Consider the following 22,351-nt stretch of genomic DNA (forward strand, 5'->3'; position numbering starts at 1 on the left):
AGGGAAGGGGCAACGTGGATGGCCAGGTATGTACCCCATGGCCATCCACATGTGCCCAATCTGTGCCAATCAGTGCCCACAAATGGGCACTGATTGGCACTATTATGTCCATGATATGCCCAGATCTGCCCAGCAATGCTCTATCAGTGCCACCTGTCTTTGCCCATCTGTGCCACCTGTCATTGCCCATCTGTGCCACCTGTCATTGCCCATCTGTGCCACCTGTCATTGCCCATCAGTGCCCATCTGTGCCCATCAGTGCCACACATACGTACCCATCAGTACCACCCATATATACCAATCAATGCCACCTACGAGTGCCCATCAGTGCCGCCAATGAGTGCCCATCGGTGCCACCTATGAGTGCCCATCAGTGCCGCATACCAGTGCCACTTATCAGTGCCCATCATCAGTGCCCGTTAGTGCCACCTCATCAAAGCCACCTCATCGGTGCCCATCAGTGCCGCCGTATCAGTGCCCATCTGTGCCGCCGTATCAGTGCCCATTATTGAAGGAGAAAGCGTACTTATTTACAAAAAAATTTAACAGAAACAAAGAAAAACTTGTTTTTTTTCGAAATTTTCGGTCTTTTTTTATTTGTTGCGCAAAAAATAAAAACCGCAGAGGTGATCAAATACCACCAAAAGAAAGCTCTATTTGTGGGAACAAAATGATAAAAAATTTGTTTGGGCACAGTGTAGCATGACCGCGCAATTGTCATTCAAATTGCAACAGCGCTGAAAGGTGAAAATTGGGCTGGGCGGGAAGGTGTCTAAGTGCCCGGTATTGAAGTGGTTAATATATATACATCTTTTATTATTTTTTGGATTTTGTGTTACCTTTGTATATTTGATTTATTTTTCATTTCTATTTTCTGTATATATTTTTTTATTTTTATTTTTCACTTCAAGCAGTTCGTATGTTTATTGGTATTCTTAGTCATATTTGTGGATATATATATATATACCATTTTATGGGATTATACGTATTGAAGTATACTTTTTCACCGTTTTTTTATTAATTTATTTACTCAGATTTGTAGCGAAGTTCTTCCCTTGTGGTGAGAGTTTTTTACTATTATTTTAACAGTGAACAGCGCCAATCCCCTATTTCTTATAGTTTATAGCATTTGGACTTCACCTAGGTGTTTTCCTTTTCTGTGGGGGGCTGCAGTTCGTATTGGTGTCTGTCCTGAGCACGGAATACTAATATATAAGTATTCCAACATGATAACGACCCCAAACACACCTCCAAGATGACCACTGCCTTGCTAAAGAAGCTGAGGGTAAAGGTGATGGACTGGCCAAGTATGTCTCCAGACCTAAACCCTATTGAGATCCTCAGTGGCATCCTCAAACGGAAGGTGGAGGAGTGCAAGGTCCGTGATGTCGTCATGGAGGAGTGGAAGAGGACACCAGTGGCAACCTGTGAAGCTCTGGTGACCTCCATGCCCAAGAGGGTTAAGGCAGTGCTGGAAAATAATGGTGGCCACACAAAATATTGACACTTTGGGACATTTTCACTTAGGGGTGTACTCACTTTTGTTGGCAGCATTTTAGACATTAATGGCCGTGTGTTAAGTTATTTTGAGGGGACAGCAAATTTACACTGTTATACAAGCTGTACACTCACTACTTTACATTGTAGCAAAGTGTCATTTCTTCAGTGTTGTCACATGAAAAGATAGAAGAAAAGATTTACAAAAATCGGAGGGGTGTACTCACATTCGTGAGATACTGTAGAAGTGGGTAGAGGGGAGAGAGCAGAACTCAGGACTATTTAATGTACAACATATTGTATAAGATACAACAGATAGGACTATATAGTATCAGAATGATGTAATGTACAACATAGAGTATATAGTGCAGGGGTCAGGAGTATGTAATGTACAATATAAATTATACAGTGTAAGGGTCAGGACTCATAATATTGGTATTCAGTAATCAGTGGAAGATTAAATGTTTACATGAGACAAGTTGCAGAGGTCCCACACCGCTGCCTCCCATCTCCTGAGACTGCACTCAGTGACTTGGGTCTGAGACTATACAGACATATCCCTGCACCCGACACAGCCATCAAACAATAGAACAAGTAATTCTGGGAGAATTTGTTCTGTCAGAGATCATGCTATACCTGGGCATGAGGCAGAAGACCCAAAGCACATGTCCAAGGTGCCTAGGTAGAGCAACATTTATGGTGAAAATAAACCTTTTGCTGCCAGCTGAACCCCAGAATTTCCATAAATGCAGTCTAGATCCATAAATTGTGTCTGCAGCACAGAGAAGGAATATTATCACCCAGTCTCCGCCCTACTCTGGACCAATCAGTGAGCAGTATGGGTGGAGGAATGTATTTAGTGTTAATGACCCACCTGTGCTGATCTCTGTAGGAGTGTCCTCCTCTATAAATGTCCCCGTTATTCCATCCTCCTCCATAGACTGCTGATCATCCCTCACATACCTCTCTTCTTCTTCTGCTTTAACCTCAAATTCTATATTGATTGGATCCCCAATCTACATCAAGACAATGAGAGAAAATTATCATCCGTAAACAATAGGCATTATCATTTTGACATCACATAAAAAATCCACACATCATCTCTAGGAGTCCATGTTCTAGATGCTCCATTCCACCAACCTTGCGAGGGATGATGTGATCTTCCTGTGTGGAATCCCGGGAATACAGAGGACGGGGACATCTCTCTGGTGGGTTCCTGGTATTTGGTGGCTCCATCATATCCTTGTGTCCTTCTGAAAACTCCTCCATTAATCCATACTCCTCATCCTCCTCTTTATACTCTTCTTTAACATCAATATTATAATCCCCGAGAATTCCACTCTGAATATATAATAAAACATTCATTGTAACAAACATGCTGTGTATAAATCAGAACTACCAATAATTGTCAATCATCTACCTGATGATGGTGAGGGATGGTGTGACCTTCCTGTGTGGAATCCCGGGAATACAGAGGACGGGGACATCTCTCTGGTGGGTTTCTGTAACTGGATGACTCCACCATGGTGTCCTGGTACAGATCTTTGTGTCCTTTTAGAAACTCTGACTCCTCCATCACCCCATCCTCATCATCCTCCTCTTTTATCTCTTCTTTAACCTCAACTTTAGAATCTCTCAGGTTTCCACTCTGAATATAGAATAAAAATGACATCAAAGGTAACAATGCAGATAATGTACAGATCCTAATGATACTATCAGTGATTGTTCCTCATCTACCTGATGATGGTGAGGGATGGTGTGATCTTCCTGTGTGGAATCCCGGGAATACAGAGGACGGGGACATCTCTCTGGTGGGTTCCCATTACTGGATCCATCTGTAGGAAACACACACACTGACTGAATACATTGTTTCTATGTGTTTATCAGATGATGGAGGATCTAGGTGGACCCTCCGTACTGCTCTCTCCTTTGCAATAAAGTCTCCTCTTACCCGGTGATGTGAGGGGCGGCTGATTGTCCATCATGACGTCCTTGTAGAGATCCTTGTGTCCTTCTAAATACTCCCACTCCTCCATGGAGAAATAGACAGTGACATCCTGACACCTTATAGGAACCTGACACACACAATGATACAGTCACCATCCAGACACATCCCTTGTCTGTTACTGGATAATGTCCCAGAATTCCCAGCACCGCTCACCTCTCCTCCATGATCTCTCTGGTGACTTCTAGAATCTTCTTTGTATTTCTCTATTCTATCAGGGAGGGAGGTGGAGGCAATGTGATGGTCATATGATCTCCAGACTTTACAGGAGGAAAAATTTAAATCTGAACACAAAGAGCAAAATCAAATGATATTCCCAGAATCCTCCTCACCTCACCATTCAGGTCTCCATTTTATTAAAGCCCCACTTCAGACTGAGGTATAATTTACCCACACAGGACCCCCACACTATGCAGGTTAAAAGCTTGTAGCAGGTATTCTGATGTCATTACATACAATGCAGGACCAACAGTCTCACTTTGCTAGTGAGGATGCCAAGGGTCCGCCCACATCCTAAGAGCATCACAAAAAAAGCCAGATGGAGGGACATTGGGAGGAGGAGCTGTGAGGTCAGTGTGATATCATAGGACATATAGACTCTGGATGGAGGGACATTTGGATGGGGAGATTTGAGGGGTCCTCTATATGAGGCTCTTAAGCAAACCAAATTATTGTTCCTGGGCGTGTCCTTCCTCTCCTAAACTGAAGAGTGAACTTTGACCTTTACCATACAGAAATCTGTCAGGAATCTGTGAAAGTAAGCTCTCATGTGATCAGGTGATGTGCGGAGGAACGGAGTGTAAATAGCAGACAATTTTCTCCAGAGCTCCTAATGGTGGGTATGGATTTTGCTGAGTGCTGGTGCCAAGTTTCCACCCCCCAGGATCAATGCAGGTGTGGAGAAAAGCTGTGTAAGAGGATATGGAGGAGAGATGAGGAGGAGATCCAGGAATCAGGATAAAGGTCAGGACAAGCAACAGACGAGCGCATCCAAGAGATGAAGCCGGGGTCACTACACAGAAAATCAATCCAAGGAAACAACAGGCAGGACGAGGAATAGCAAGAAGGAGCTCAGAGACAAATGAGAATATTGCTCAGCCAATGGGAGATTATCTCAGCATGACTTACATAATGAAGGAGATGAGGGGGAGGGGAGGAAGTCACTTAAGGTGGGGCTTGACAAATTTGCTTTGAATCTAGGAGCCAGCTAAGAAAGTTAGGAGAGTTTTTAAGGGAAATGTGGGTTATCAGCGCTTGGGGCAGGGCGAGTAATTTGTGGGATGCATAACACAGGACTTGGGGTTCAGGACATATTGTGCTGTGTGTTATTTTATAAAGTGGTAGAATTATAGTTTTATCTCTGGATAAAATTCCCTTTTTTATGTATGCTAATATTCTGCTGGCTTTGGTAGCTGCAGCTTGACATTGTATGCTATTGCTCAGTTTGTCTTCTTCTAGGACTCCCAGATCTTTCTCCATCCTTGACTCCCCCAGAGGTTCTCCTTCCATGGGGTACGGGGTACAAGGTACCAGAGAAGGGTGCAGGTCACTGCAGGATATGGGAAGCAGGAGAAGAGTACATTGTGCAGAATGAAGGACATGAGGTACAGAAGGGTGCAGGACATGGGGTGCAGGACATGGGGTGCAGCGTAACAGAGAAGGGTGCAGGTCAACGCAGTACATGGGATGCAGGAGAAGGGTGCAGAATGAAGGACATGGGGAGCAGGGTGCAAAATGTAGAACATTGGGGTGCAAGTAGGGCTGGGAGATTTTCTAAAAAAAAAAAAAAAATCTGCGATTTTCCTAAAAAAACCTCAATTCACGATTCGAATCGAGTTTTTTTTGTTGGACACCGCGCCGGTCCTGAGGAGCTGTGGGTAGGAGTTTTTAGGCGAGGCCGCGGCTTCGACCAAGTCTGCGGCGTCCAGCCACGCGGACTAGGCCGAAACCGCGGCCGAAGCCTAAAAACTCCTGCCCACAGCTCATCAGGACCGGCACGGTGAAAAAAAAAAAATCTAAAAAAATCGATTTGCTTACATTTTGAATCGATTTTTTCCTCAGCCCTAGGTGCAAGGTGCAGGACATGTGGTGCAGGGGAAAGGTACAGTGTGCAGAATGCAGGACATGGGGTACAGGGTACCAGAGAAGGGTGTAGGTCACCGCATGACATGGGATGCAGGAAAAGGTTGCAGAACACAGGACACGGGGTGCAGGGGAAGGATACAGTGTGCAGAATGCAGGACATGGGAGCAAGGTGCAGAAGAGTTGTGAATGACATGTGGTGCAGAACGCAGGACATGGGGTGCAGGGTACCGGAGAAGGTTGCAGGTTACTGCAGGATATGGGATACAGGAGAAGGGTGCAGAAGGCAGGTTATGGAGTGCAGGGGAAGGGTAGAGGGTGCTGAATGGAGCACATGGGGTACAGGGTACCAGAAAAGGATGTAGGTCACCTCAGGACCTTCAGGATACAGGACAAGGGTGCAGAACACAGGACAGTAATCCAATCCCCCCTCCCCCTGTGTCCTCCTGCATGTCCTGTACATCTCCCCCAGCAGTGTGTGAGAGCAGAGTGGATGGAGAGGACATCTTGTGTACATAAAGCAGCATGTCCCTCCCTGGCTGGTTTCTTAGCTGGCTGCTTTGTAGGCTTGTCCTGGTTACTCCTGTAAGGACTCTGTAGTCCTGTTTCTCAGCACCTTGTGGGGATCTTTGTGGCAGTGCCGAGGTGGCGCCATGTTGGAGATTCGGTCCCGCTCCTTCCTCTCTGTTCTGCCGGAGGGCTCTGCAGGGACACAGACAGCTGTGGGTGGAAGCAGGAGCCGATGGTGACAGTAATGTGGCCGCGGAAAGGAGAAAGATCGGCAGCGGGAGCTCAGTGAGATGAGTCCTCTCATGTCCTGTCCTGTCCAGTCCACCCCTCACTTCACAGGTCGGGTGTCATCATCTCCTCCTCCCCTCCCCCTCCCGCCTGGCCCCGCTCCGAGCCACATTCCTGTCTGAATAATGTGTCCGGGTTTCAGGCAGAAACATTATTCAGACCAACAATGAGAATGACAAGAGCCCAGGGGCCAGGACGCCATTTCTAGTCACCATGGTGACCTGGGATTTGTTGAGCCCTGACTTATGGTGACCATAGAGACATGGAAATTCAGCTGGTTCAGCAGGGATCGGTCACATTTCCATCCATGTGTGGTCACTGCCAGATAAAAGTCACTCCATCAGCGGCTGCAGCCAATAGCTTCATCACTGATCTGTGTATTCTGAGAGCGGAGGAGCGCCCCCCATTGTCAGAATACAATAGTGCAGCGGGGAGGATTCCCCCATCCCCCTCCAATGTGTGGATGGGGGAATCACTTCAGTTTTTTCCTCTCATCCCACTGGATGAACGATAAAACTGAACCATGTATGGCCAGATTTGGAAGGAAGATATATTAATCATCAACTGATCCCCCTGAAGGGGTTAATCTATATATTACCTCCTCTGCCGCCAGATCCAGCAATCTCCTCTCTATGTCCTTCCAAATGGAATGTCCTTTGTCCTGTTTGTATCTAACATCACTTCCTGTCTGTATCTGACATCACTTCCTGTCTGTTCCCGACCTCACTTCCTGTGTTCCATAGAGACTTCCTGTCTGGGTAGAAGTGAGATCACCACCTTGTGGAGATCAGAGGAACTGCAGTCCTGAGAATCATCTCATTGTATGAACACGGCCTTGTGCTGTGTGTGTGTGTATGTACTGTATATCCTTATAGATGGGGTCATCTCCACTCCCACCAAGGGGGATAGAAATATATTACTGCTCGGGGGGGAGACATTTTGGCTCCTTTGATTTTGCAGTAAAATTGATTGCAGATTTAGTCATGTAGAACATCTGTTATATGGATACAAAGAACCCCAGCCGAGAGTAAAGGGTGGAAATGGCTCCTGATCCCCAGATTTGGGCAATTATGTCACCAATATAAATAGAATAAAACCCGCGCTATGTGTAACAACTCAAATACCTACAGAAATAACTTATACCGGACTGCTGCTGTAACAAAGGTAAGTATTCCCTTTACATACTTACCAACAGTCCCGAATTTCCTGGGACATTCCCCGGATTTACACTCTCTTCCCGATTTTATTAATTCCCGGGGAATGTCCCGATAAATTCACTTTTTCCCGATTTGGGCGGTGGTTCTATTGTAACCACGTGGCCGGCTCCCTTGGCCTTCTGTAATGGCAGCAGATTCACTGCTGGGGACTCCTGATGTGAGGGGGCTCCCCTGGGGACTCCTGATGTGAGGGGGGGCTCCGCTGAGGACTCCTGATGTGAGGGGGCTCCGCTGGGGACTCCTGATGTGAGGGGGGCTCCGCTGAGGACTCCTAATGTGAGGGGGGCTCTGCTGGGGACATCTGATGCAAGGACGGACTCTACTGGGGGCACCTGATACAAGGACAGACTCTGCTGGGGGCACCTGATACAAGGACAGACTCTGCTGGGGGCACCTGATGCAAGGACGGACTCTGCTGGGGGCACCTGATGCAAGGACTGACTCTGCTGGGGGCACCTGATGCAAGGACTGACTCTGCTGGGGGCACCTGATGCAAGGACGGACGGCTGGTGGCAGGTGACACGCTCAGGGATCCCACTGATTCAGCATTATGGTGAGTTAAATGATTTCATTTTATATTACAATGTAATAATAGAAATAATGCGCTTCAATCATCCTGACACCGTAACAACCATGGTGCCGGGATGATTGAAGCGCTAACACCAGGCGTTTGGAGTATCTTTATCTGCTGATTGTTAAACTTTCTAGAATACCCATATTTCTATTGTGTAGGATCTGGGGCTGCTGTCCCTCCATCCCTCCCCCCCCTTTCTCTCTCCATCCCTCATTCATCTCAGACTCTAACCACAGCCCCTTTGAGCCACGCCCATTTAAGACACGTCCACTATTTCGCGCAAACCACGCCCATTTTTCGCTGCAGCACGCTTTGCGCGTCATTTTTCTTCCCCCCTGTGCCACGCCCACAAACGCATGCCCCACCTCTTAATTATTACAAGACTCCGCCTACAGCCAAAAAAGTGTCCCTAAAAATTTTTTTTCAATGTGTCACAGCGCTGTCCTATTGTGTGTGCACATAAATCATCACAAACACACTAAAATATGTGGAGACATTCATATATAAAGTGCTAGGGGCTCAAATAATATTCTCTGCAGATCTACTGCTTCCACTTTACACCTACTTCATTGATCTTATGGTGTTTATCAATAAATGAAGTAAACTGAGCCATGTGCAAATTCATATACAACATAAAGTGCTTTGTGCTCAAGATGCTGTTCCCTGCAGATCCACTGCTTCCTCTTTACACCTACTTCTTTATTCTTATAATATTTGCTGATATAATAAATAAACTAAAATCCTGTGAAAATTCATGTAATCATACAATATTTTGTGCTCAATATAGTGTTCTCTGCAAGTCCACTGCTTCCACTTTTCATCTACTTCAATGACCTTATTTTGCTCAAGTCCACAAACGAATGAAAAGTTGATAAGGTGTAAAGTTCTCGGTGCTCCAAACTGTGCCAGCTGTAGTGTAGCCACGCCTTCTTCCACCTCTTACACACGTGATGGTGAGGGCGCCCCCTTAGTAGTGATTTTTATTGATTTGTGTATGTTTTTTGAGCAAAATAAGTTAATTGAAGTAGATGCAAAGTGGAAGCAGTGGACTTGCAGAGAACATTATATTGAGTCCAAAATATTGTATGATTACATGAATTTGCACAGGATTTTACTTTATTTAACCACCTCAATACCGGGCCTATTCTGGCACTTCTCTCCTACATGTAAAAATCATCATTTTTTTGCTAAATTACTCAGAACCCCCAAACATTATATATGTTTTTTTAGCAGACACCCTAGGGAATAAAATGGCGGTCAACTTTTTATCTCGCACAGTATTTGCTCAATAATTTTTCAAACGCCTTTTTTTTTGGAAAAATACGGTTTCATGAATTAAAAAATAACAAAACAGTAAAGTTAGCCCAATTTTTTTTGTATAATGTGAAAGATGATGTTACGCCGAGTAAATAGATACCTAACATGTCACGCTTTAAAATTGCGCACAATCATGGAATGGTGCCAAACTTCATAACTTAAAAATTTCCATAGGCGACGCTTTAAAATTTTTTACAGGTTACCAGTTTAGCGTTGCAGAAGAGGTATAGTGCTAGAATTGTTGCACACGCTCTAACGCACGCGGCAATACCTCACATGTGTGGTTTGAATGGCATTTACATATGTGGGTGGGACTTACGTGTGCGTTCGCTTCTAAAGCGCAAGCTACCGGGGACAGGGGCGTTTAAAATTTTTTTTTTTTTATTTTATTTTTTATTTTACTTAATTTTTTTTATTTTTACACTTTTTTTTACACTTTTTTTTTTGATTACTTTTATTCCTATTACAAGGAATGTAAACATCCCTTGTAATAGGAATCTATGTGACAGGTCCTCTTTATGGAGAGATGCGGGGTCAATAAGACCCCACATCTTTCCTCCAGGCTGGAAAGCATGAGATCGAGAAATTTTTTTTTACCGATCTCATGTTGACAGCCGCCATCGCGGCTTCAGTTATTTCCGGGTACCCGGGCGTGACGTCATAACATCGCGCCCGGGCCTCCGACGGTCATAGAGATGACTGGTGACCATCTGGTCACCAGAAATCTCTATCGTCCTCATCCAGCGCCGGCCGATTCATTCTCCAGGCCCCGATGGCACGGGAGAAGCACCGGATGGCGGCGGGAGGGGGGGTGTCCCCTCCCGTCGCCTATAAGAACGATCAAGCAGCGGAACTGCCGCTATGATTGTTCTTATCTTGCACAGAATCGCCGGCTGAAAATAATGATATCTGAATGATGTCTGTAGCTACAGGCATCATTCAGATATCCCCCCCCCCCAAAGTACAGGACGTTTATATACAGTGTCTGGTTTTGAAGTGGTTAATATAGCAACAAATATTATAAGATTAATGAAGTAGGTGCAAAGTGGAAGCAGTGGATCTGCAGGGAACAGCATCTTGAGCACAAAGCACTTTATGTTGTATATGAATTTGCACATGGATCAGTTTACTTCATTTATTGATAAACACCATAAGATCAATGAAGTAGGTGTAAAGTGGAAGCAGTAGATCTGCAGAGAATATTATTTGAGCCCCTAGCACTTTATATATGAATGTCTCCACATATTTTAGTGTATTTGTGATGATTTATGTGCACACACAATAGGACAGCGCTGTGACACATAATGCTCTTCTAGTTGATAAAGGGAATACTTACCTTTGTTACAGCAGCAGTCCGGTATAAGTTATTTTTGTAGGTATTTGAGTTGTTACACATAGCGCGGGTTTTATTCTATTTATATTGGTGACATAATTGCCCAAATCTGGGGATCAGGAGCCATTTCCACCCTTTACTCTCGGCTGGGGTTCTTTGCAGGTACGTGCAGTCAGGTGAGGCAGAGCCTCACCTGCCATAAAAGTAAGAAAAAAAAAATGATCGAGCGTCGAAGGTCGTAGCTCAGTGACCTGTGGTCACAGGTAGCTGAAGTCCTACCCCACCACTGGTAAAAATTTGGGGCTCCTATCATCTACGGCCTCCTTGTGCAGCCTGTCAGAAGCTGCATACAGAGTGTCCAGTATAAATACAAGCTGGCACACTCTGTTTGCAGCAGACTGAGAGGATGAGCTCACAGAGCCTCTCCTCACTTCTTGTCAGAGACACTGAGCTCAATGGACAGCTTGGAGCCTTGGACCAATAGTAAAGTATTATTGCCTGGGGTACCAGAGGGTTGGCTTTGGGGGGAGCGTCCCTTTTCGGAGGGCCCCCCTTGCTGCTATTGGCCGTAGGATTAGTCCCCAGGCAACGAGGAGCAATCGCCCTTTTGAAGGTGTGTGAGAGCGATTTTTCAGGGGCCCCTTTTGGGGTACCCCTGGGCGGAGGAGAGGTGGAGTCCCTTTTGGGTTCCAGGATGGCGGCTCGTGGGTTGCGAGACTCACTGAGGTTTCAGGCGAGGTCGGAGTTTAAGGCGATGGTTAACCTGAAGGTCGTGGTCGAGGATTTGTTGAAGAAAGCTCTAGGCTTAAAGATGTCTGCAAGACTTTCAACAACAAGGTCTATATGATGTTACCTTTGTTTCGTCCGAGCTCTGCTGGATTGTTTTTGAAAGCGCTAAAGAAAAGAAGGAGCTAGATGTTGTGAAAATGTTTGAGATTACTCCATTATTTATGGAGGAGGAAAAAGTGATAACTGTACACTTGTACAATCCTTTTGCTGATCCCGCGCTGATCCGGGCCTTTTTGAATGGCTATTGTGCAGATCTAAGAGGAGGGGAGAAGGTTCGGAATCCTTTTGGAATCGGGTCCGGGAAGTATCGTTTTGTGGGCCGGTTGCGTGGGGGAGTAAGGCGGCTCCGTCGGTTTTCACCATTGCAAGGGAGAGAGGATTCTTGTTCTACCCCGGGCAGCCCAGGTACTGCTGCAAGTGCTTTACGTATGGCCATACAAGTGCAGGATGCGATGAGGGACAGAAGTGAAGTTTTTGTGGCAAAGGTGGACATTTGGCCAGAGAGTGCCGGGAACAGAAGGTTTGCGACATCTACAAGAAAGCCAGACATATGGCCAGACAATGTGATGAGTACCACTAAAGGGCTAAAAGGCAAATGGAAAAATTGAATACACAAATAATGTGGTCTGTGTGAATTTGTCCAAAAAAAACCCTTAGACGCTATGCGACTACAGGGCAATAAGATATCGCTATACTAGTGCAAAAAATATTAACGACTACAGGGCGATAAGATATCGCTATACTAGTGCAAAAAATATTATATATAATACCATATAAATTGACATTCGTGATCTCAAATAACAATAAGTGAATCTCTATGAAGAGATAAACGCCAAATTATACGTGGAGCAAAAAAATAGAAACATGAATTGCTAATGACAGAAAGTCTATTATATCAAGGTGTTTCTTCACAAAAAACAATCAGCAGACTTCAAGCTTTTCCATCCATATTAAAGATCTGGGCAAGAAGGTAGGCTGATGCTGGTGATGATTATGAAGAGACTTTTAGGACCACAAATCTTGAGTTCCACCAAAAGAAAGGAGAAAACATATAGTATAAAACCTATGACACCGTGAGATCACCTGCGCATATAAGCGCTACTCACGGAACCGATGTGCAGAGCAGGCATTCAGATATTTGGTCGGTGTTCGCTGCTGAACGGCGTGCGTTCCACCAACTCCAGGAAGTGATGTCACTGGTTCTCGGGTTTACAGGCGTAAGCAGGATGTTGCGTCGACGCGTTTCGGACCAAATATCTGAATGCCTGCTCTGCACATCGGTTCCGTGAATAGCGCTTATATGCGCAGGTGATCTCACGGTGTCATAGGTTTTATACTATATGTTTTCTCCTTTCTTTTGGTGGAACGCGAGATTTGTGGTCCTAAAAGTCTGGAAGGGGGCTTCCAGATTCCGATAAGCCCCCTGCCCGCAGACCCCCACAACCACCGGGCAAGGGTTGTGGGGATGAGGCCCTTGTCCCCATCAACATGGGGACAAGGCGTTTTGGGGGACTACCCCAAAGCACCCTCCCAATGTTGAGGGCATGTGGCCTGGTACTGTTCAGGAGGGGGTGGCGCTCTCTCGTCCCCCCCTCTTTTCCTGCGGCCTGCCAGGTTACGTGCTTGGATAAGGGTCTGGTATGGATTTTTGGGGGGACCCCACGCCATTTTTTTTTTAAAATTTTGGCGCGGAGTTCCCCTTAAAATGCATACCAGACCTGAAGGGTCTGGTATAGATTTTGAGGGGGACCCCACACCATTTTTTTTTAAATTTTGGCCGGGGTTCCCATTAATATCCATACCAGACCTGAAGGGCCTGGTATGGAATTTAGGGGGACCCCCCACATCATTTTTTTTTTTTTTTTTTTTCGGGGTTCCCCTGTGGGGAATTCCCATGACGTTTTTATCAATGAACTCTTATGTGTATTGTCGGACCGGCAATTCATTAATAGCCGCGAGTAGTTTTAAATGACTTTTTTTTCCTTTGAAATGTCATTTTGCTGTCAGACTGTTCTAAACACAGGAAACATGCGCCCCTTTACAGGCATACTATAGACACCCCCCAGGTACGAAATTTAAAGGAATATTACACATTCACTTTAAGCATTATTAAAATCACTGCTCCCGAAAAAATGGCCGTTTTTAAAACTTTTTTTTGCACTGATCCATGTCCCCTGGGGCAGGACCCAGGTCCCCAAACACTTTTTATGACAATAACTTGCATATAAGCCTTTAAAATTAGCACCTTTGATTATTCATGTTCGTGTCCCATAGACTTTAACGGTGTTTGCGTGTTCGGACAAATTTTTTGCCTGTTCGCAAGTCCTGGTGCGAACCGAACAGGGGGGGTGTTCGGCTCATCCCTACTTGCTACTATACTTACCTTGGGTTTTTGTGCTATGGTCAAAATACCACTAATGCCCGCAATACTGCCCTCTGGAATATGTTCCGCACTGACTATCACTACCTCTGGACCCCCCCCCCCCGTCACCTAGTTTAAAAACCCCTCTAACTTTTTGGCCATCTTCATTCCCAGCTGTGTGTGTCATAGGCAGAAAACTATTGTTTTTGGGAGGATTGTGGGTGTGTTAATGTGTGTGTATCATAGGCAGAAGCATGGGTGTAGCATTAGGGGTTGCAGGGGTCACAATTGCAACCCCGCCCCTAGCTCCAGGGGGCCCCTGCAGCCTCCCTGTCATATTATCAGATCCTCCACAAAGTCCAGCTTCAATATGCCCTAGGGCCCCACAGCCACGCTCCAGTACTGGGCTTCCACTTTGCCTTCCACAGTCCACACCCTTCTGTTCCCATTGGCTGGGGAGAAGCTGTGAGCCATTTCCTAAATGGAGAGGAGCACGAGGTGAGAACAGCCCAGGCTGGGGAAGTGTTAAGATGCTGTGTGCTGGCAACATGGAATGGTAACCAACCTCAGCGAGTTAAGTGGAATGCCATCCTGTAGCCACGATGGGACCGATGTCACTGGTGAGGTATGACACTGCTCAGTGTCTTCTAGTCACTATCTGGGATTCTCTGTACCCCCCCACCCGGGGATGTCCGCTTACCCCACTTCCCTAACAACTGGGGAAAAGACACACACCTCCAGGAGGTGACCTTCCCCCAACACCTGCCAACACTGACAGAGAAACCTTCAGAAATTGCTAAAACAAATCCCTTAACACCTCCTGAGGGCCCCCTGAGGGGCTGCAGGCTTCAGATTTCGTGTCACATGGCTTTGCCCCCCTATATCTAAGTTGTGCCCCCCCCAAAGCCCCCTGACTACCCCCTCCGCCCTGGATGCTATGACCGCTGCTGAGCTTCTTTGCCAGTACAGCACTCTATACTGCTGCTCCTCCGCAGGGCTGAAATCACATTCCTTTACAGCACAGCCAGTTAGCCATGATCTGCACAGGGTGTATCTGCCTACTGAAACTACACCGTCATTCCGACCAGAGAATTTCACAGGTCAGAAGGGCAACATAAAAGCCAGATACACCCTGTGAAGGCTGATAGACTGTGTGTAAAGGAATGTGATTTCAGCCCTGTGAATTGTGGGGAGGGGGCTGTTTACAGTGCTGGAATGGGAAAGGAGCTCTGCCAAATGACCTGCTAGGGGTTCCTGTCCTCTGATTATCCAGGGGTGATCCCTGTCCTCTGATTCTCCAGGGGTCATTCCTGTCCTCTAATGTAAGGAGGAACTCTTGGAACTCTGAACTCTTAAGCCACTTTAAGTATCTCAGCGTGCGGTGGGTGTATCTGCACACACGGTAGAAGAGGTGGATGGTAGTGGGGAGGCCCAAGTCAACTTTTGCACCGGGGCCCACAAACTTCAAGCTACGCCGCTGTATCAACTCTATGGTTTAGGAGAGCTGTAGTGGGATCTTGAGGTATTGCTACTCCCAAAATTTTCCTCAGGAGTTGAAAAACCTTGTTCCAGTAAGTTCTGATACGAGGACAGGACCACCAGACATCGTACATGGATCCCACTAGGTTACAACCTCTAAAGCATAGGGGAGAGACATCTGGATACATTACTGCCAATCTAGCAGGAACATAATACCATCTAGTAAGGAGTTTAACATTGGCTTTAATTAGTGAAATGTTAAGGATACCTTTTTTAGGAGCGCTGTAAAGCTTGAAACCATGCATTACTGTCCCAAGAAATCTCCATGTCATGCTCCCATGCTTGGAAATACAGCGGCTTGTCATCCCTATAAGCCAGAAAGGAATATACAATCGAGATACCTCCCTCTGATCTGTGAGATTAGAGCACCATTGTTTATAGAGAGTAGATTTAGGGGGCTCTCTTTTATCCAACCAAATAGAGTTAAGAAAGTGCCTAATTTGGGAGAGCCTTAATTTCTCAGAGGTGGGCATTTTTAGTTGGCTTGTAGAGTAGCCCAGTGAGATTGGACCCATTGAATTGAAGAAATTTCCTATTCGGAATAAACCTTTATTCAACCACCAATGAAAGGCTTGAATGTTCATGCCGGGGGAAATGGAAGGGTTATGGAATAAGTGAACTAATGGACGCATGCTGGATATTAACTTGTGTTTTTGTGTAGTATATCGCACAGGGCCATTAAAGGGTGGGCGACAAGATGGGGGGGCCTCGCTTTCGGATTGCTCCAAAGCAGGTAGTCGATTGTGTGTCAGGAACTACTTCCCTTTCCATAGGGACCCAATCAGGTTTGGGTCTTCTGGAGTATACTACTGATGTTTGTGCTAACTGAGCCGCCTGAAAGTACCACCAAATGTTAGGGAGACCCAGACCACCCTGTGTTTTCAAATGAAAGAGAGTCTTCAAGGAGGGCTTTTTTCTTAATAGATATCGGGAGGGACCTAAAGAGGTATAGTAAGTGAGGTAATAATGTCATTTTGACTGCATTTATTCTGCCCAACCAGGATAGATCAACCTTCGACCATGCCGACAAATCCTCCCTACATTTACGGAATATGGAAGGGTAGTTAGCAGCATATAGTTTGCCTATGTTTTGTGTGAGCTTAATGCCCAGGTACGGTATGGAATCAGAGGCCCAGGTGAATGAAAAATGCTGTTTCAGTTGATCAACCGACTCAAGGGGAACAGATACGTTTAGGGCTACTGATTTAGAAACGTTGACATTAAGACCTGATATATTACCAAAATCTTGAAGCAGTTTGTGGACATTCGGGGTAGATGTTAACGGAGATGTGAGGAATAGGAGCAGATCGTCTGCGAACAGGGCGCATTTATGTTCTTGAACACCACAGAGGACATCTAGAGTCTAGGTCTCTATAGCAATCGCAAATTTTAAAGGGGAGAGTGGGCACCCTTGCCTTGTTCCTTTTCTTAACTCAAGGGTTTGAAATATTTGCCTAGCAAGCGGACCTGTGCACTAGGAGTTGAGTAGAGAAAGTTAATTATACCTCTAAATTTGGGGCCAAATCCCCATCTCTCTAACATCTCAAAAAAGTAAGACCATGAGACCGTGTCAAATGCTTTTTTGCAGGTCGATAGAGAGCAGGAATCCTTTTTGAGGGGGGGCCCCCATCCCATTGGGAGTGAAGTATTGAAATGATATCGATGGTTCTCCTAATTTGGTCGGGGCCCTGACTCCCAGGGATGAAGCCAGCCTCGAGGCATTTTCGGCATAATTTTGAGGTAATTATTGATAAGGGGTATCAGGCAATAGTTACTAACTTCATTTGTGCTTTTTCCTGGTTTGGGGATAGCAGAAATGTATACAGTGTTAAGGTCCTTGCCTACGGGGGCTCCATCCCTGAGAGAGTTAAAAAACTGGGCCAAGGAGGGGCCACATTTTTTATAGTAGCAGGCTGAAAATCCGTCCAGGCCTGGGGAAGTACCCGATTTAAGGGATTTGTTTGTCTCCAGTACCTCTTTAGTGGAGATAGGGTCATCTAGTAGATTTTTATGACTCGGCAAAATTATTGGAATGGGGAGATCGTTAAGAAAAGAGTCAAGTGCCGCAAGTGAGGGAGGAGAATTGGCTTTATAAAGTTATGAATAAAGCTGTTGAAATGTTTCCATAATCCGAATCGCATTTTGGGTTAGGTCACCTGATGGGGTGCAAATTTTGGGAAAGGCTAATGCCGCGTACACACGAGCGGACTTTCTATCCTACTTGGTCCGGCACACTTTCCGACGGACTTTGTCCGCCAGGTGCGCCGGACTTTAAAACGAACGGACTTGCCCACACACGCCGGGATTTTCCGGCGGGCTAAGTCCGCCCGTCTTTCCGACGGACTTTCGCCGGAGTTCCGGCGGACTTTCAGAATGAACGGACTTGCCCACACACGGACAAGTCCGTTCATTTTGAACGTGACTCAGGTGCGACGGGACTAGAGAAGGATGTCAATCTTGCCGCTTTTATCGGCGAGATTGACACCTTGCTAGCCCCGTCGCGGGGCATACCAGGCCCTTAGGTCTGGTATGGATTATAAAGGGGAACCCCGCTACGCCGAAAAAACGGCGTGGGGTCCCCCTAAAATCCATACCAGACCCCGATCCGAGCACGCAGCCTGGCCGGTCAGGAAAGGGGGTGGGGACGAGCGAGCGGCCCCCCCCCCTCCTGAACCGTACCAGGCCGCATGCCCTCAACATGGGGGGTGGGTGCTTTGGGGGAGGGGGCGCCCTGCGCCCCCCCCCCCAAAGCACCTTGTCCCCATGTTGATGAGGACAAGGGCCTCTTCCCGACAACCCTGGCCGTTGGTTGTCGGGGTCTGCGGGCGGGGGCTTATCGGAATCTGGGAGCCCCCTTTAATAAGGGGGCCCCCAGATCCCGGCCCCCCACCCTATGTAAATGAGTATGGGGTACATGGTACCCCTACCCATTTACCTAGGAAAAAAGTGTAATTAATAAAACACACTACACAGGTTTTTAAAATATTTTATTAAACAGCTCCGGGGGGGATCTTCCTCCGGCTTCGGGGGTCTTCTTCCGGCTTCGGGGGTCCCTCCGCTTCATCTTCTCCCGGCGTCCGGTTGGTTCTTCTCCGCTCTCCGGCCTCTTCTCCCGGTGTCGCAGGTCTTCGGCCGGCCCCTCCGCTCTCTTCATGTAGCTCTATTGCGAGCGGAGGTCCGGACTTCTTGGCTTCTTGGCTTCTTGGCTTCTCTTCTCTTCTCTTCCCCCAGATGTTGACACGACGCTCTCTCCGGCTGGACTGGTCTCTGAGGGCTGCGTTGTGACTTATATAGGCGGAGACCCCGCCCCCATATGATGTCAGAGTCCTTGGGCATGCTGGGACTGTGACGTTTTAGGGGGCGTGGTCGACCACGCCCCCTAAAACGTCACAGTCCCAGCATGCCCAGGGACTGTGACATCATATGGGGGCGGGGTCTCCGCCTATATAAGTCACAACGCAGCCCTCAGAGACCAGTCCAGCCGGAGAGAGCGTCGTGTCAACATCTGGGGGAAGAGAAGAGAAGAGAAGCCAAGAAGCCAAGAAGCCAAGAAGTCCGGACCTCCGCTCGCAATAGAGCTACATGAAGAGAGCGGAGGGGCCGGCCGAAGACCTGCGACACCGGGAGAAGAGGCCGGAGAGCGGAGAAGAACCAACCGGACGCCGGGAGAAGATGAAGCGGAGGGACCCCCGAAGCCGGAAGAAGACCCCCGAAGCCGGAGGAAGATCCCCCCCGGAGCTGTTTAATAAAATATTTTAAAAACCTGTGTAGTGTGTTTTATTAATTACACTTTTTTCCTAGGTAAATGGGTAGGGGTACCATGTACCCCATACTCATTTACATAGGGTGGGGGGCCGGGATCTGGGGGCCCCCTTATTAAAGGGGGCTCCCAGATTCCGATAAGCCCCCGCCCGCAGACCCCGACAACCAACGGCCAGGGTTGTCGGGAAGAGGCCCTTGTCCTCATCAACATGGGGACAAGGTGCTTTGGGGGGGGGGGCGCAGGGCGCCCCCTCCCCCAAAGCACCCACCCCCCATGTTGAGGGCATGCGGCCTGGTACGGTTCAGGAGGGGGGGGGCCGCTCGCTCGTCCCCACCCCCTTTCCTGACCGGCCAGGCTGCGTGCTCGGATCGGGGTCTGGTATGGATTTTAGGGGGACCCCACGCCGTTTTTTCGGCGTAGCGGGGTTCCCCTTTATAATCCATACCAGACCTAAGGGCCTGGTATGCCCCGCGCTCGCCGCAATAGGAAGATTTGTTTTTCCTATTGCAGCGAGCGCGAGATGCAATACCATCCCCTCGTGTCGTATTTGGTCCGTCGGACCAGCCTACACACGAGCGGGCTTTCCGTCGGACCAGCACACACACGAGCGGACTTTCCGCCCGAAACTGAGTCCGACGGAAAGATTTCAAACATGTTTAAAATCTAGGTCCGGCGGGCTTTTGGGAAGAAGTCCGCCGGAAAAGTCCGCCGCCGCCCACACACGGGCGGATTGTCCGGCACACTCTGGTCCGCCGGACCAAGTATGCCGGAAAGTCCGACCGTGTGTACGCGGCATTAGGTGCAGTGTTTAGGAGCTAATTTAGCAGCTAATTTGGAGCACATTCTATCTTTTTGAGAGTAGAATCTCACACCCGTCCATCTAAGATGTTTCTCTGCTTTGGTGGTTAAAGCTAAGTTAAGATTGATTAAGGCTGTGTCTAGCTGGGTCAGAGAATCATGTGTGGGATTGCGTTTGTGGTTTTTGCTCCATGGTCGTGTTTCAATTTGGAAGGGATCTGAATGAGCTCCCCTCTTATCACTGATTTGTGAGCTGCCCATAGGGTTTCAGGCTGGACTGTGTTATTGTCATTCTCAGTAAAGTAGTCTTTCAAGGCCTTTCCTACTTAGTAAGGCTTTGTTAAGTCGCCATTTAAATGAGGTCGACGCTCCCAATGGCTGCTGGGTACCTAGCATCACCATAGAGTCATTCGAAAGAGGTGTGTCTCTAATTTTGGCAAACAAGACTAACGGGACAGAATTAGATTGCAAGAAGATGTGGTCAATCCTGGCATGGGTGTTATGTGGTGCGGAAAAGTGTGTATAATCCCTTACATGTGTATTGAGTTCCCTCCAGATATCTAGCAGACCAGGGGAATACAAAAGCTGAGCGATTTTTAAACTCTGTGTTTGGGTTTAGGTTTCCAAATTACTGTTTTGTCCAGAGAGTTATCAAAATCTACATTTGAATCACCCTAGATGAAAACTGTGCCCTGAAAGTGTTTTCGTAGTGTATGTGTTAAGGAGTCAAATTTTGCTTGGCCCTTGTTAGGAGTGTAGTAGGAGACAAAGGTATATTTCCTGTCGCATCATGGCAGCATACACTTTGGGTTGTGACTCCGCCCCCACAACCTGATAGGACCACATAGCTAAAAAATTGACGAGAAGGCACCCGCCCCAGTGTTCTCTTATTTTTCCTCACCTGTCAGGACCGCACGCCGGAGCGGCTTCTTCTGTGCAGCACCTCCTTACCGCTTCACGCCAGCCAGGTTCTAGCCTCTCCTGGGTGGAAGTCCTTTCCTGTACAGCCTCTAAACGAGCTAAATGGAAGGAGCCCCACTCTGGTGATCTCAGGGGCGTTCTTTTTTTACTGGCTGTAATATAAGCCTTAAACATGCTTAGTTTTATTGCAGCAGCTCTAAATATAAGCCTTAAACAGGCTCAGTGGTGAAGTGGCCTTAAAATATAAGCCTTAAACAGGCTAAGTTGTGTGCAGCGGTCTCCCCTTACCTCCATCTTCTTTCCTGGTGCTCCTGGGCTCTGTTGTCCCTCAGAAGGCTTCCCAATGTGCGCCAAGCATCTCGGCGCTTCCGCGCATGAGCAGTGCACAGTGTCAGGGCATTCTCTGCCTGTTGCCAATTTCCAAGATGGCGCCGGGTGTCGCGCAACGCTACTGCGCATGCGCGAACGCTCGGCAATCATGGCGGCAATTTTAAAAAGCCCCAGGGACACTTTTTCTCTGCCTTTGCAGTATTCTTGCCTAGATTGAATGTGCTATTCTAAAAAACTCCCTACAGAGGTAAGTGGCTGTCCTCTGTTTAGTTTCTCTTACCTTACTGATATTTCTTGCATGTCTCACCTTTCTGTATCTATAGGTTCCACCACTCCTTTTCTATGGAGGCCGCTGCCCCAGCAGATCACCGCCAGCCTAATAGGTAAGGGGGGGAAGACATGGTAAGTAGTGAAGACTGAAAAAGGGAGCAGGATACTACTAACGCTGCCTAAATTGGTCAGCCCTATCAGGTCCTTTAAGAACGTCTAGTTCAAGACACAGAGAGACCTTGCACAGAAGAAGCCACTCCGGCCACAGACGGAGCCGCTCAAATCGCAGGAGAAGTCGCTCGGGCCACAGGGGGAGTCGCAGAAGGAGTCGATCCAGATCTTATTCAAGACACAGCCGCTCCCACCATAGAAGATCCCCTGCGCGCAGAAATCAGTCTCCAGCGCATCAATCCCGTCCCTCCGGAAACGCCTGCTGGGTATGCGGCGCTGTTGCACTCCCAGTCAAATTGGCCTGTCGCAGGTGCCTTGAGGAAGCCACCAAAGAAAAAGACCCGGATACCAGAGAATCCGTTGGAGTTTCAGCCTCACAGGCCTTGATTCCAGAATTTTCAACCCATAGTGCCTCTCCTGCTCCCGCTAGTACATCAAGAGAGCAGGATTCCCCGTCTGATAACGAGGGATTGGAAGCATCGGCTGGCTTTGACTTTTCTCTAAAAGAGCCTTTCGTTAAGTCAGTCAAGGAGGCGATAAACTGGGAGGAACCCCAGGAGGTCCAGCAAAAACAGAGGAAATATT

The 22,351-nt window shown here is 47.4% G+C and overlaps 1 protein-coding gene across 1 annotated transcript in view; it reads right to left on the minus strand.

Annotated features, from left to right (window-relative positions):
- LOC141121996 (uncharacterized) overlaps window positions 1-22,351 on the minus strand; it is a 131,126-nt gene that overhangs the window by 3,650 nt on the left and 105,125 nt on the right. Inside the window, 6 exon segments of the mRNA XM_073611781.1 lie at window positions 2,372-2,513; window positions 2,638-2,838; window positions 2,918-3,145; window positions 3,235-3,332; window positions 3,449-3,572; window positions 3,659-3,786. Coding sequence (XP_073467882.1) covers window positions 2,372-2,513; window positions 2,638-2,838; window positions 2,918-3,145; window positions 3,235-3,332; window positions 3,449-3,572; window positions 3,659-3,786 — 921 coding nt within the window.

Source organism: Aquarana catesbeiana, unplaced genomic scaffold (assembly GCF_042186555.1).
Source record: "Aquarana catesbeiana isolate 2022-GZ unplaced genomic scaffold, ASM4218655v1 unanchor236, whole genome shotgun sequence".
Taxonomy (NCBI): Eukaryota; Metazoa; Chordata; class Amphibia; order Anura; family Ranidae; genus Aquarana; species Aquarana catesbeiana.